Here is a 15,959-nt window from a genome sequence, read left to right as displayed (position 1 = left end):
CTGATGCCACGCTTTCTCCACCATGGGAAACAATGTAAAAACCCTCAGAGGCATCCTTTATTGATGGTTTCACTTTTATTTTACAGAAAAATGCTATGATTGAAAGGCTGCAGGAACAAGTAAACAACGCCAAAGAGAAGCTAGTGAGGCTGATGTCAGCTGAGTGCACCTTCGACCCCCCAGAGTGGGCTGTCCCTCCGGCCTCTTCCCACAGCAAGAACACCCTGGTTGCAGCCTCTGCCCACAGCCTGGTAGCTCAGGGGCCTTCAGAATGCCTCTCTGGCTCTCAGAACGATACCAGTGTGGTTGCCCAGGACTCCCAGAGCACCTCAGTGCCTTCCTCAAGTGTACAAAGCCTGGAGCAGGCTGTGAAGGACACCAGCTCCTCCCCAGGGCAGAAGGAGAAAATGTCTAACTTGAAAGACATTTCAGATCATTTAAATTTGGGCTGCAGCCAGAAGCCACGGCCTGAGCAAAGCCGAGGTGCAGAAAGGCAAGACCAAGTACCCATGAACCCCCACCAGATTCTCATACCAGGGGGAGAAGGCCCCATTCCCCAGAGACAGGGGCAGCTGGAGAACTCAGAGGAGCCCCAAAAGCGGCTGTCAAGGGTCAATTCAGTGATCAGGGAGAAGCTTCAGGAAGTCCTACAAGATCTGGGCCTGGGCCCTGAGACTCCCCTCCCCTCTTCCCTGTCCTATCCCCAGCAGCCCTGGAAGAGCAGTGCTGCCCACAGCTTCCAGAAGATTCCCCTCTCCAATGAGCTGGGCTTCAGCCCATACATGGTGAGGAGAAGGCAGGCAGCACTGCAGGCTCGCTCACATTTTCCAGGCTCTATACCTTCATATGTGGGGCATCGTGCAAATAAGACTGTTTCTGGGGCACACAGTGAGCGGCTAAATGTGCACAATAGGGACAGTGACTGCCTGGATCCCCAAACTGCTGATTCCAGAGTCCCAAATCCCTCTTCTAGGAAGACTTCACTACTACCCAATCCTCAAGGCAAGCCGGGCACTGTGGAGGGCAGCAAACAAAGCCAGACAGAGCCCCAGGGTGCCAGAGGGAGCCATGTAGCCTTTCCCCACCAGCCTTCTGGCTCTGACCAGGCACCATGTCCCACTGCCCCACACCTATCCAGAGCCTCACCAGACATTCTGGAACAGCGGCAGCTGCTGCCCCTGGGATTCCCACGCTGTCCCTCCATGTCCCCTCCATGCAACTACCTTGACACTGAGTCCAGCAGTTCAGACGAGTTCTTCTGTCGCTGCCACCGGCCCTACTGTGAAATCTGCTTCCAGAGCTCCTCTGATTCCAGTGACAGTGGCTCATCAGACAGTGACCCTGACCCTGCTGTGGGGCTGGCTTCCTGGGAGAAGCTGTGGGCCCGCTCAAAGCCTATCGTGAACTTCAAAGATGACTTGAAACCCACACTGGTGTGAAAAGCAGCAGAGTGGGTCTGGATATAGAGGTCGGTTCAGGACAAGCCATACCAAGGCCTCTAGGTGGAAGGCCAATTTTGGCCTTCAGGAAACAGGTCGGTGCCCTGAATTGATCAAGCCTTTCCCATGTTTCAGCTGTGCTCACTTGAGCACTGTGCTACCTTGAGCTCTTCTCCATCTATCAAAAGAGGGGTATTGCCTGTCTTGTTACTACCTCACAGCATTCCTGTAAAAGACTCTGGTTGAGTGACCATAAAAAATAACTTAAAGGTGCTAAATGAGCACAGAGGGTCTTCTGTCCTGGTCAGTCTGTATTCTACAAAACTCTTAATATATACCAGGTGGATAACTATGCGGACACACAGATGGAGAGATGAAAGTTTCTGCAGAACCAGAGTTGTAGACTGTGACCCATCAAACTGGCCTTCTGGTGGACAGACCTGCTAGGAAGATAAGTCTCTTACATTCTTGGGTGCCCCACTCTTGGCAGGGGGTGGTTGTATTTCTGCTGAAGTTTGTGAGCACCACCCCTCATTTCCAGCTTCCGGCCAGACTCAGCTCAGAGTCACCTGTATACCACTGTTTGGTGCACATGTCTTTCCACCATTACGGCATCTCACCAGCATCCCTGAGACTGTCAGGTCTCCATGTGCCCATAGGCTCCCCAGGTCTTGCTCTTGAGCCCAGATGACACCAGAGGCCCAGACTGTCTCCTGGTCCCTGTGGCCCATCCCTTTGACTCTTCCAGTGGTACAGTTTTGTGCTGGGCAGGGGTGGGGGGGTGTGGGAGAAGCACACAGTGGCAATTTCTGATGGGGTAGGAGAGGCCCTGTTTGTCAAGAGGTGGTTTTGGTGCCATTGGGATTACGTGAGCTCCAACAGCTACATAAACCTGGAAATAGAAAATGGGGAAATATAAAGGAAGAAATGGGGGAGAAGGCAGGAAAAGAGAATAGGTTTTGAATATTGAACCTGACTCTAGCATGGTACTTGGCAATATAAAATTTCAGTAATTCCTTATGATAACCCTGTGAAGTAGGCACTCTTGTTCCCATTTCATGGATGGGGAATTTGAGGCTTAGAGAACTGAGGTAACTTCCCCAGACATCACACTGATAGAGAGTGGCCCACATAGGACTTGCCCACACTTCATGGGACTCCCAAGTTGGTAGATTTCCCTGGGGGCACATCTCTTCACTCATTCTCTTGGGTATGGCCGGAGAGTAGAGCAAGGTAGTGTAGGAAGGCCGTGAGGTGTTCACCCTGCAGTTGCAGGTAACAGACCTGGGTTCCTGGCCTCAGGCAGCAGCCCCCCCACGGCCTCACTGCCCCAGGCGCCCGTCCACGCCTCCCAAGGGAGCCAGGGAGTTGGTGAAGAGTGAGGGCTGAGAACGTAACCACCGCCAGTGCCACAGGGAAAGCACAACTGGGTCCACTTTGCTTTAAGCAATTGTTGTTTACAGGCCGTCCCCCGCCCCCACTCCCTTTGTGTTCGTCTTTGCATATACATGTTTGTGTGCAGGAGTTTGGGCCTCGTTAGATATGCTTGCAGGGGGGCGATTGGCTCCAAACATCTCACAGAAGATTGATCCTGAACTCTCAGGGCTGCCGACACTACGTGAATCTCCAGACACTGGACTGGGAAACCCTCCTGGTAGCACGGGTTCCTCTACTGTTTACTTTTAAATGCAAATGTCGTAATTTATTCTGTGTGTGGGTTTGTAGTTTCCACTTGTGCTGTTTGTATGCCATCCAAATGACACCTTAATAAACCAGAAATGGCTCCCAAAGCAAGTCTCTTTAGAAATTGCAGCCTTGTGCGGCGGAGGAGAGAGACAAAGAAGACTGAACCACCCAGGGAGCGGACACGAAGCAGCCGTCAGAGTTGCCACTGGCTTGCCCTGGCTTCCAAGTGTATCTCCTACCAAACTTGCATTTGTAACAGATTCTTCCGTGGTCTCCCTGTGCAGCTTCCTATCCCAGAAACACTTGCCCCAGTGGATAGAGGAAACTCTGGACTCTGGAGACCCTCCACTCTTCCCACCCATGGCAGGGGGTCCTGTAGTTGGGCTTTACCTCCTTCAGTTTCTTTCCTACTAGTATGTCACCTCTAGCAGCCTCCCATTCATTAATGTGGACTATGCAGGCTCTAAATCTGGCACTCCTTCTAGCTTCTTCCTCTCTCTCTGCAACTATATCTCCAGTCCCACCATCTTGGCACTTGCACATCTCCATCCCTCCTCTACCTAGAATTTCTTTCTCCACTTTGTACACCTTGTGAATTACTCATCCTTCAAGACTCGGTGTCTGAACACCCCCAAATAAAATGGACTGATCCCCTAGTTAAATGCAGAAGGATATCTTGGGGTCCATGTTTTGAACTCAGTTATATAGAGGTTTCTATTATCCATTTTACCTAGAATGACTTTGTAATCTTTGATAGACTTGATTGAAGAGATGGAGAATCTACCCTGAATTTTCCTTGGTTATCATTTGGTTCAAAAACTATGTGCCATGGGGCATCTTGGTGGCTCAGTTGGTTAAGCATCTGACTCTTGGTTTTGGCTCAGGTCATGGTTTCATGGGTTGTGGGACCAAGCCTCAAGTTGGGCTCAAGCTCAGCAGGGAATCTGCTTGAAGATTGTCTCCCTCTCCCTCTGTTCCTCCCCACCCCATCATGCTCACTCAAGTTCTCTCTCTCTCTTTCTCTCAAGTAAATAAATCTTTAAAAAAACAAAACAAAACTATGTGCCAAATATCATGACCGCCTGCCTCAAATACTGTCTCCAAATCTATTGTTTACTTGGTGTACTCATCCCCACTCCTCACCAGCTCCTTTCCTAGATCTTTTATTCCAAACCAACTAATCTAGTGATGAAATTCTTAAAGGGATGAATGTGTCATGACTTTTGGATGCTCTTGACTGTTAGGCTCTTGGAGAAAGGGCAGTAACTTGTACAAAGGAATCCTGCAGAAGGAAACATTGCATCTACTACTGTGCTCTGGGTTATGTATGTCTCTCTTAGTTTTAAGGTCTGGCATGGAGCCAGGCCTGATTCTGACCCAAGCATATCTTGTCCTGCTGATTAAAATCTTGGGGTTGAAGGTGCCCATCCTGATCCCAAAGTCCGTTTCTTTCTCCTGGCCTGTGACAAACTCTTTCCTTAAAGGATCAACTTGGCCTTCCTGGAGCTCATAGCAGAGAAAAAAGCATCAGAATGTAGGAGGCTTGTTTTTAAAGAACCATATCACTTCTAAAATGGTAAAGAGAAAAGTCAATGCAAGTTCCACAAAATCTCTCCTGTATCTGTATTTATTTTTATTATATTTAGATGTGTCTCTTGCACAGATTGCAAGTTCCTAAAAGCATTGAGTTTGTCTTCTGCATCTTTGTGTCTTCCAGAGTAGCCATCAGAGAGCTTTGCACAAAGTATAAGCACAATAAATGTTTGATGGATGGATTTCTGGACAGATAAGTGGATGAAACAAAGGAAGGCAGAGAACCAGTTCTGGGGCTAGCAAAGCAGCAGAAAGGGAGGCAGAACCATCTGGTTTCACTGCTTTCCAATGAATTAAAAACAAGAAACAATATCACCCAAAGACCCAGAAATAACTGAATTCTTAAAATGACAGTACTTTAAGACTCTTAAGGAGAAGGGTGATAGAATGATAGCGTTAATGGAAGAGAAGCAAGAAAGTTCCTGTGATTAAGGTCTTCTCTTAAAGATGCTTTCTTCACAGGCTTGTCACTGAGTAACAAGCAGCATTAGTAGGAGGATGGTCTGTTCATCTTTCACACCATCAGCTTCCTTAGTCTCCTTTCTCAGAGCCCCAAACAGAGCACTTTCTCTGTACCCTCTGGCTGCTACATTTAACCCAGTAACACCATCTGGGCTTTGTCAAGGGAGGTCTAGTGCAGAGACGGCATTTGAGGGCTAAAAGCAAGGAGAGAGATTACTCTTTTACTCAGACTTGGCTCTTCCTCACTTCTGGTACCTACTGTGATCTCTTTCTTCCTGAAATGTTCCTCATCTTAGCAATCCCAGCCACACTACATTTGAATAAGGGAGCATCTTGGGACGTTCAACGCACTATTGAGGTCACAAAGAGGCAGGAAATAGACAGAATAACCAGTTATGAGCTTGACAAGATCTGGGTCAGTGTTTCCCAACCCTTTTCATTCTTTGACTTACCTTTGCATGTCTAAATATACTAAAAAGACAGGCTCAGAGAATAAGTGCTTGGGAGAGGCCCTGGCAAGCTTTGCAGGTAACTAAGAGAAAAGCAAAAGGACAGGAAAAAGGAAAGGAAGGAACACAAGAAATTCAAAGAACAAAGAGTGACAGGGAGATGTGGTGAAGGAGGGAGGAAGACAAAGAACAAAAGGCATCCTGCTTAGCTTTGTCAGTGGACAGACTGTGCCAGTTGCCTCTCTTGTAAATGAATGTGCTGGCTCCAGTTCTGAGTTAGAGAAAATGAGGCTCACTTCTGTGAGGAACGGCAGGGATAGCCTTGGAGAGCCCTTTCTTCCGTATGTATGTGACCATCGGTTCATTTCACGACTTTCCCCACGAGACTGTGAGCTTCTCAAGCCTACAACTTGTTTGTAATTATCTTGGTGTCCCCAGCACCTAGCACTGTGCCCAGTGCATGACTGATGCTCAACAGATGTTTGTCAAAAGGAATAAATCAAGAAAAGAGCAGCCTAGCCAGAGCGGTCTTAAGGGGGAGCCCAGGGAAGCCACTCACAAGAGCTGAGGTCACCTGGGAAGCAAGGCTCAGGTACCTCATCACGGATGACAGTATTGTTGATTCACCTGAGTTTAAATCCCTTGTCATAACACCTGAAAGCTTTGTCAAAAGAAGGCATTTTAGATGAGCTCTCTTCTAATTTTTGTACAATAGTTTTCCCCACGGCAATGCCAGGACTTAAAGTCGCTCAGGTGTCTGTGACTTTCAGCAGGTTGCATAACCTCTTTGTGGCTCAGTTCCCCCAACTGTAAACTGGGATAATAACACCTACCTCATACAGTTGTTATGAAGCTTCGATGAATTAATGCTTGTAAAGTGGTTGAACTGTGCCTGGCACAGAGTAAACATTATATAAGCTTGTGTCTTGGGAAGTTGTTTGGGAAACACAGATTTACAACTAGAAATCCTGTTTTCTTGCTTTATGCCCAAATCCCCCTTCTTTGTGTTCAATTTGTTTCTGAGGGAAGGGTCTTCTAAAATAGACCTGGCAAAGTGAGGGTTACCCCTTGGTTCAGCCCACTTCTTGGGCTCCAGAAATTTCTCCTTGAACCCCCTGTAGGTCAGGCACACCTTGGGGAGTAGAGCCACCCATAGGACTCAAACATCAGGGCAGACCTAGAAGAAAGGTGTAGTTGGAAAGTCAGGAAATCTGATTTTGCTTCGGGGAGAGCCAAAAGACACACTAATTTCCTTGATAGAAATATTATGGACTTTGTAATAGAAAAAATACCTACTATCTGTCACTTAATATCTGTCTCACTTAAGACCTATAGCCACCCCGCGAAGTAGTCACTGTTTCTGTTCTACAGATGAGGAAACTGTAACTGGGAGAGGCCGGGCAACCAGGCCAACATCGCGCAACTGGGTAGAGGCAGAGCCAGAGCAGGAGCGGAAATCTGACTTGATTCCAAAGCCATTTTTGGATTCCCTGACACTCGTTCCAGAGCATGTGCTACAGGCATGCTAGCAGAAGACAGAAGGAATTTCACCCCGGCAGGGTAGGGGCCCAGGCTGAGGTTTTCTTAGGACACCACAGTTTCCTTAGGAAAAGCAAGCTGGTCTAGTTCTATACGCCTGTTGCAACACCTCCATTGCTGAGTCATTGAGCAGTGTCCTGGAGGCTGGAAGGGAGCTTTCTAAAGCTACCTGGCCACTCCAGCCCCCTGAAGGAAGGTCAGTGCCATAGACACCTGATGCCAAAAAGAAGGAACTCCTTTGTTTAAAAAAGTTATGGCCAGACCTCCAAGCTGGAAGTCTTTTCTCAAGCACTGTGCCCTTGAGGTGGCACAAAATGATGAAGCTGGACAAGGGTTCCAGAACCACAGATCTTCTGCTGAGACGCAGGGAGGGCCGTAGAATCTCTTCAGCTCAAGTCCATTTTGCTGAAAACCTTTCATTGCCCCCACTTCCTCAAGATGAAATCTCATCTTGGTTTGGGGTTCGAGGCCCTCCATTATGGAGTTCTGCCCTCCCTCATTCTCCACTTGCCTAAAACTCTCCTCCTTGCTTCTGCCAAATGGGTTTCTGTCTGCTATCAGAGCATGCCCGCACTACCTCAGGCTCTAACTTTTGTTCACACCAACCCTTCTCTCCCTCATCCTGACTACCCCGGCCTGAAGTGAGCTCACTTTCTTCTGGCCAGTTCCAACTGGCCTCAGAATTCATTTGGTGATAAATTATATACTCCTGTGATGCCCCTGACAACAGTATTGTTGGAGCATTGTTTTATAAATCGTTTATTGTTAACTTTTCACATGTTCATTTCTTGCCCCTCCAACTAAATTATGAGAGACTGGAAGGCAAGAGCAATGTCTAATTTATCATCTCATGTCCACAATATCTTGCACGGTCCCTGCTGCCTTGTAGATCCCAAAAACATATCTAGGTTTTTAAAGACTGACTAACTCTCTCTGCTCCTCCCTTTCTGTTTGCTCAAGAGTATGCAAATGAAAAGAAATTTGGCAGTATTTTTCTTTCATACTGAACCTGGGGTTTAGCATTTCAGAGGATCTCTGCTGTGTCATGAGTGAAAGTCCACTATATATGCCAAGCTTTAGGATAGGGCCTTACAGCTAATGCCGGATGAAATTAAGCTAACAAGACCCAAGTTATGAGATCCCTAAAATTCTGGACCTAATTTCCCCCAACATCTTCAAAACAAACAAATAAATAAAAACAAGCAACAACAAAAACCACTTCTCTAGATGGTTCCTATGAACACCCTCAGGAAACATAAGGCTCCTAAAAAGAGGGAGACCAGGTTATTTCGGCTGCTATTGCTACTGCTCCCACCATAAAATATAGCAGAGAATCGGAAACAGGATACAGACCTGTCAGCATATTCTGATGTCACAAGCAGGCACTTTTACACTCAGGAAAAGGAGGCCATACCAGTGGAATGCAGCCAGATGTCTTATTTCCAGCAGTGATCCCAAAATTACTCCAGAACTGCAAGAGTCTCATGACTGGGCAGAGTGGTTTGGGTCTTGCACTATAAGCCATTGCTGTCAATCCACATCCTAAAGGGATTTCTTCTCTCTAAAGCCCTGCCTACAGTTTCCAGGACATCCCAGATCAAGGTAGGGTCTTTATATTAACATTTTTTTTTAAGTTCACAAGGTGATTTTCATGTGCAGCCAGAGTTGAGAGCCACTGGGCTTTGGCTCTGGCCTCCCAGGATGTCGGAAGGAAGCTCCAGCTTCTATCCATCATCTTCATCCCCATGCCTTGCTCAGCCCCTGGTCTGGAGCAATCCCACTCTTCCCTAAACACAGCTCCCAGGTGTTAGCGAAGGCAGATGGACTGTGTACATTCTGGATTCCCCTATACTCTCTCCTGGGCTCTTCTTTCATCTCAAGCATAGATTCCTCCTCCTCCATGAGCCTTTTCCTGTACACTTTGGCCCACTGCACCTTCCCTCTGTGATAGTTATGATCCAACACCTGTCCAGCACATACTTCCTCATCACATGGCACTGGAATGCAGCCCCTCACATGGGCTTTCTTTATCTCTCTCCTGAAATCACAAGCTCCTCAGAGTCAACAGCCACCCTTTGAACTTCTTTTTGTTCTGACAGGGAAGAACATGGAATGGACATAAAAGGTGCTTGAATATTGAATAGAGAGGGAGAGAATAAAGAGAATGAGGAGGGATAAATTCTTATTCAACAAATATGTATTACACATCTATCATAAAGCAGGTGGAGAAATAGTAAACAACTAAACAAAAGATAAAATAATTTCCCAGATAAAGTGTAATAAAAAATAAATCACAGTAAAGACATGGGGAATGAATAAATGAATGAATTTATCAAACGTCTAGTAAATTCGGGGCGCCTGGGTGGCTCAGTCGGTTAAGCGACTGCCTTCAGCTCAGGTCATGATCCCAGGGTCCTGGGATCGAGCCCCGCATCAGGCTCCCTGCTCGGCGGGAAGCCTGCTTCCCCCCCTGCCCCTCACCCTGCTTGTGTCCCCTCTCTCGCTGTGTCTCTCTCTGCTAAATAAATAAATAAAATCTTTAAAAAAAAAAATGTCTAGTAAATTCAAACTCCACCAACATTTAATTTCTATCCACCCAGGGTTTTCCACCAGATTGTACAAAGTAGAAGGGAGCCACTGAGTGTTTATACTATTTTGCTAGGGCCGTCATAACAAAGTACTATGGACTGAGTGGCTTAAACAACAGAACTTTTTTGTCTGGAGGCTATAGGTCCAAACTCAAGATGTCAGCAAGATTTATTCCTTCTACAGGCTGTGAGGGATCTGTTCCAGGCCTCTCTCCCTAGTGTGCATCCTAATGACCTTACTTTATAACTTAATTCCCATTGTCAAAAAGCTCTACCTCCAAATAAAGTCACACTTGTGGTACTGGGGGTTAGAACTTGAACATACGAATTTTTGAGGAACACAGTTCAGCTCATAACAGTGTCCAAACAAAGTTTTCACCTTTCTGTCAAGATCTGCATACCACTGGGGTTTACCACTTAAAGATTATTTTAGCCAACTGTAACCTCCTTGAGGGCAGGAACTCTGTTGTTCATACCTATTTCTCAAGTTACTAAGACCACGCCTGGCACAGAGAAGATAATTCACAAATGTTAGATTGAATTCACTTTCATTCTAGAAAACTCAGGGCAAAGGGTGAAGCCATTTAACCCAGGAAATCAAAATAGGTTGATAGCCCGCAGCAATTCCTGAAACTCTCTGAGTCAAAGGAAATTATGTTTCCATGACACAGAATCTCTCTAGATTTCTTAATTAGGGGTATTTGCATGATGAGAGGAGACTTGCTTTCCTCCTCTCAAATCAATGGCCTCTGCCTCTGCCATCAGAATTATCTCTACAGCAGCTGCATGAGTCACAGAGAGAAGGTCTGACTCTCAGTGGGGGGAATGAACAGCAGGAGAGAGGGAAAGCATCTTATGATAGAGACCCCTTATGGATGTACAGGAGAAAAGGAGGGCCCACAGCTCAGCCTCTCAGTAACAAATGCAACAGAAACAGCAAAATAGCTTTAACCAAGCAGAGATATATGCTTGGTTAAAGATATATGCTCCCCACCTCAGAGATATATGCTGCTACCTCCCTTTCAACAGCTCAGTAAAAAGGTCTCCAAAGCCCACCTCAGAGATATATGCTGCTACCTCCCTTTCAACAGCTCAGTAAAAAGGTCTCCAAAGCCCCATACCAACTGGGCCCTTACCCTCAGTCCCTGGACCAACTGTGAAAAGCTCAACATCCAGCACCCAGAAAGAACACATGGTGGGTGTGAGAGGTGTGAGCTCTTAGCACCATCCTGCCTCACAGTCATTGACTCCTTGAGGCCCCTTGTGTGCTTGCTCTGTTCCCTACAGATCAGATAGGGTAATTCAATCTAGCCACCACAGATTCTCTGAATTGAGGGTATTCCTTACCTGAAGGAATGTTTCATGTCTTCTTCCATCACTAAATGGGCATGCTTCCCATGTCTTCTTCTATCACTAAAAGCGTTGAGTGAAGATCTCACTCAGCAAAGCTTTATCAGAGTGGACGGCATTCTTGAGATCTATTCAGAAAACCTAGAAAGAGAAACCAGGTGGTTAAGTAGGAAAGGGTTCCCCTGCTTTCTCTTCTACCAACCGGCAGCCTGAATCATGTGTCCAGTCCTCCAGTTTGGACACCAAACAAAACCCTACGAAAGCCTTTTGGAAGATGATCCACACAGCTAAGACAGGTCAACCAGAATTCCAAATACTGAAGAAAGAAGATAATCTTTCCTCATACTGCTGCAAAGAGGCTGAAGAGCCACAGTGCAGCTGAAAACAGTTAAAAACCATTAAATCGGGGCTGTCAGCAGTGCCTCTGAGGGAAAGACACAGAGATGGCCAAGACCAAACCCTTGAACTACAGCTTTCCAAGGGAGCTCTGGGGAGAGGACTCTTGCAGCAAATGCCCACAGCTTGTGATTACAGGACACTCAACCTTCACTCCAGGAAGTTGGACTAGACCCTGTGAAAGCTGGGAGGAATTGGTTTTCCACTCTAGCCAAAGGCTTACGTTAGTGTTTCTCAAATGAAGAAAATGTTTTCAGAGAATCACAAGGTCTCTCTGAGATTTTTTTTTTAATTTGGCTTTTTATTTGAAAGATAATAAAAAAATAATTCTTAGCTTGTTCTCGATCATCTGGATGACTGTTTTAGAATGCTCTGTGCAATTTCAGTACCTAAGTTTGTGCTTTGTGAAGGTTTGCGCAAGCAGAGCTTAAATGGCGTCAAGGCCTGCTATATAAGTGAGGATTTTGAGATGGTTTGAATGTAAAAAAGTAGTGGGAGAACAAGTCATCACATGGCAAATGGCAAACGTGGAAGATTGTGTTGTCCAAAAATGGGCTCAGCAATATTCCTAGTTCTACATGCTCCTTCAGAACCTGGTCACTATCTCATCAAGAGGTAGAGTCTGTATTTCCTCCCCTTTGACCTCAGTGGGCTTTTGTGACCGCTTCAACAAATAGAATGTGGTAGAAGTGATGCTGCATGACTTCCCGGGCTGAGTTATTAAAAAAGATAGAGCTTTCTCTTGGTTCTTTCTATCTGAACACTTGCCCTTGGAACATAGCTCTATGTTGCAAAGAAGCTCAGGACCCGTGAAGAGACCACATCTAGGTATTCTGGCTAGAAGATCCAGACAAGGTCCCAGTGAGCAGCTGGTGTCAATTGCCAGACATGTCAGCAAGTAAGCTTTCAGACCAGGGGCTGGCAGTTTCTGAACTGGCCAAACCTGACCTATTGCCCATTTTTATAAATAGTTTTATTGGAACACTACCATACCCATTTATTTGTCTATGGCTTCTTTTTAGCTACGATGACAGAGTTTAGTAGTTACAACAAACTATATGGTCTACAAGGGTGAAAATAATGTACTATCTGGTTTTTTACAGAAAAACTTTACTGGCCTCTGCATTAGATGATTCTAGCTCCCATTCTTCAAGCCACCTCAGGTAAGTCCTAGTGGAGCAGAGATGAGCCATCCCTACCAAGCTCTGCCTAAATCATAGATCTGTGAGCAATACAAGTGTTGTTTCAAGCCACAAATTTTGGGATTGCTTGTTTCATAGCAATAGATAACTGGAACAATTTTATAAGCATGCTCTATTCAAGAGGACCTGGCCAAAGTAGGTTATTCCATATTCAGATTCTACTGCTTAGAGTTTATCTTTGTGTTTACCAACTTGCAGCAGTTCATTAGCAGCAAGAAGTAGATAATTGCAATAAAGGATTTTTCCATTCCCAACTCTAATAAGAATTAGATTAGATGCCCCCTGTAATTCAGATTTTAATAACATCACAATGCTAATCTTATCTCCAAGAAAAGATAATTTTATATTATTATCTAGTAACAATTAAAATTGGTCTTCAAGAATTGCTTGCTGTCATCTTATGGGTAAGTGTGTCGTCTGATTATCTTGCACTATCAAACCGAGCTTTGATGTTACTAGTGACATTTTCTATAACACACTTATGCAAACAGTTTATTCTCTGCATTAAAACAACTGAAGTCAAAATGCAGAAAAAAATTAAATATACAGCCAGAACCAAAAGTCTTTCAATTATTAACCAATTTGGGGGTTTTGTTTTAGCAAAACATCATCTCTCACATTAAATTTAATCATGTAGGATTTTATGGATTTTTAGGGTTAGTTTGATAATTTGGTTTTCTAATTGTGTAAGCTGCAAATAGAGCTGTAAGCATAGGATTCATACCTGCATTTACATGTGTGTATGTGTGCACACAAGCAACATCAGAATAGATGATAGAGTAAATCTGTAATATATAATTTTTCCCTTTAAAAGAGGCCTGTAGAGACACAAAAGGACAAATATTATATGATTCCATTGACATAAGGTACCTAGAATAGTCAAATTCATAGAGACAGAAAGTAGAATAGTCTTTTTTTTTTAAGATTTTACTTATTTATTTGACAGAGAGAGACACAGCGAGAAAGGAAACACACGCAGGGGGAGCGCGAGAGGGAGAAGCAGGCTTCCCGCCGAGCAGGGAGCCCAATGTGGGGCTCAATCCCAGGACCCTGGGATCATGACCTGAGCCGAAGGCAGATGCTTAACGACTGAGCCACCCAGGCGCCCCGAAAGTAGAATAGACTTACCAGGGGTTGGGGATAAAAGGAAACAGGGAGGGGCGCCTGGGTGGCTCAGTTGGTTAAGCGACTGCCTTCGGCTCAGGTCATGATCCTGGAGTCCCGGGATCGAGTTCCGCATCGGGCTCCCTGCTCAGCGGGGAGTCTGCTTCTCCCTCTGACCCTCCTCCCTCTCATGCTCTCTGTCTCTCATTCTCTCTCTCTCAAATAAATAAATAAAATCTTAAAAAAAAAAAAAAAGGAAACAGGGAGTTATTACTTAATGGGTATGGAATTTCAGTATGAGATGATGAGAAAATTCTGGAAATGGATGGTGGTGATGGTTGTACAACGATATGAATGCACTTACTGCCACTGAATTTTACACTTAAAAATGGTTAAAATGGTGGATTTTATGTTATTTATACTTTATCAAATTTAAAAAGAGAGTCCAGTACCTTACCCAAATCCCAGCCCAAGCGAAAAGCAACTAAGAGTCTCCCCAGGACATTTCCCCTCAGGCCTAGATGCTTAACCTAGACCTTTGAGGTTTTACACTCAAAGGTGAATAGAGCCCTTTTGTAAAGGGCACCAAAGAATTGGTGCCCAGGGGAAGAACATCTCTTGCTCTCTTGCTCAGACTCTGAGCAGCACCAGCCTGAACCACTCACCCCTGGACTTTTGGTAACAGGCACCTTACAGCCCCTGAGCATGGGAGGGAGGAAGTGATTCCAAAGAGAAGCCCAGACATTCTGAAAGGCCATCTACCCGCAGGCACTCAGAATCTTCATCCTTGCCGTATCCTCATTCTGGTTTTGTCCCACACCAAATGGGAACTCCTCCTTCTAGGAGAGGGGTATCTCTGAGCAACACTGGAAACTGAGGTACCTTTCCAAGGGAGGGGAGGAGGCACAGTGAAGGAAATGTGGTAATTAGAAGGGAGATTCCAGGGTAGGCATTCGAAGGGAATGAGGTGCCAGACTCTGTGCTTTACATTCTTTATCACCTTTAAAAATCTTCCCAATAACATTAAATGTTTGTATCTCCATTTTATAGAAAAGGAAACTGAGGCCAGAGCTAACTTTGCCTAAATTGCCGCACAGCTCAGAAGAAGCCAGGATGAGAACAAGGTCTGTCGGATTACAAAATCCTGGTTTCTGCCCCTTCTTCCTCCCTGTCCACCGTGGACTTGTTCTAATCCTCCCTCTCACCTGCTCTGTAATGGTTCTGCCTCGCTACACATCAGCCTCTTCATCTGAAAATACCTCTTCACAGCCTTGAAGGAGCCCTTGGGCTCTCTCTGAGCAATGTAAGAATTTGGCCAATAACCAGGACCCCCAAAGAAGTGGAGTCCAGCAAGAAAAACCGGCACCACAAGAAAGCCATGCCGGACCCCTCACGGCTCCCGAGAGCCCCCCACGTCATCCAAGGGGCACTGGATACAGGATTTCTTTCTTGAGAACGTTTAATTTAACATGTGGGTGCACCTAGAAACAAAGCTCTTCAATAAGAAAGCTAAGCATGCTAAACATTCTTTATAGCCAACTAGTACCTCAGCCCTTTCTAGCCACACTGAAAATAGCTCTAAAAATAATATCTTGAGCAGTTTCTATTTGCTCCTTCCCAGGAGAAGGTAAACAAGTAAACTCAAAGGCAGCTGCTGCCCAGCCACTTCTTCCTGTATTTGTTTCTTGTCTCTCAGGGACAGCCCACTCCCCGACCCCCAGCCCTGCTTTTCCTGCTCCCCGCCGTCCCTCCCTCAGTTCCTCTCCTCGACCAAATTAGACACAGGATGCTACGAGGATCCAGCAGCAGTCATGGGCATTTTCTGAGTAATTCTTTACACTCCTGTATGAATTAATTTTTCATGTGCTACTGCCCATTTAACATTTTTATCATTGAGCAAATGTTCTCCAGGAAGCAAACTGAGGCTCTGGGAGCTGGAAGAGGATGGAAGAGGTTATACTAAATGGCTTGTAGAGACCATGATGGTTCCATACCTGAAGGGACTGTACTGAAACTATAAACACGTAGAAGAAACATAGGCAGTAAGCTCCTTGACATCAGTCATAGCAATGTTTTTTGGATCTGGTTCCACAGACAAGGGAAACGAAAGCAAAAATAAACAAATGGGACTACGTCAGACTCCGAAGCTCC

At 45.5% G+C, this 15,959-nt stretch overlaps 1 protein-coding gene and 1 long non-coding RNA gene across 3 annotated transcripts in view; both read left to right on the top strand.

The window, feature by feature from the left end:
- Positions 1-1,439, top strand: part of GPR156 (G protein-coupled receptor 156) — a 54,757-nt gene extending 53,318 nt beyond the window's left edge. For both annotated transcript variants that reach the window (XM_021692560.1, XM_021692559.1), the window contains exon 9: positions 87-1,439. In XM_021692560.1, the coding sequence (XP_021548235.1) occupies positions 87-1,439 (1,353 nt within the window). The remainder of the gene's footprint in view (positions 1-86) is intronic.
- Positions 1,440-1,511: 72 nt separating this feature from the next.
- On the top strand, positions 1,512-14,875 carry LOC110582577. The gene is made up of 3 exons (XR_002480454.1): positions 1,512-1,534; positions 12,606-12,665; positions 14,859-14,875. It is a non-coding gene; the product is annotated as an uncharacterized LOC110582577 (long non-coding RNA).
- Positions 14,876-15,959: the final 1,084 nt, after the last annotated feature.

The sequence above is a fragment of the Neomonachus schauinslandi genome, chromosome 1 (genome assembly GCF_002201575.2).
Source record: "Neomonachus schauinslandi chromosome 1, ASM220157v2, whole genome shotgun sequence".
Taxonomy (NCBI): Eukaryota; Metazoa; Chordata; class Mammalia; order Carnivora; family Phocidae; genus Neomonachus; species Neomonachus schauinslandi.
The sequence above is the reverse complement of the archived record's forward strand: the minus strand, read 5'-3'. Positions and strand labels throughout refer to the sequence as shown.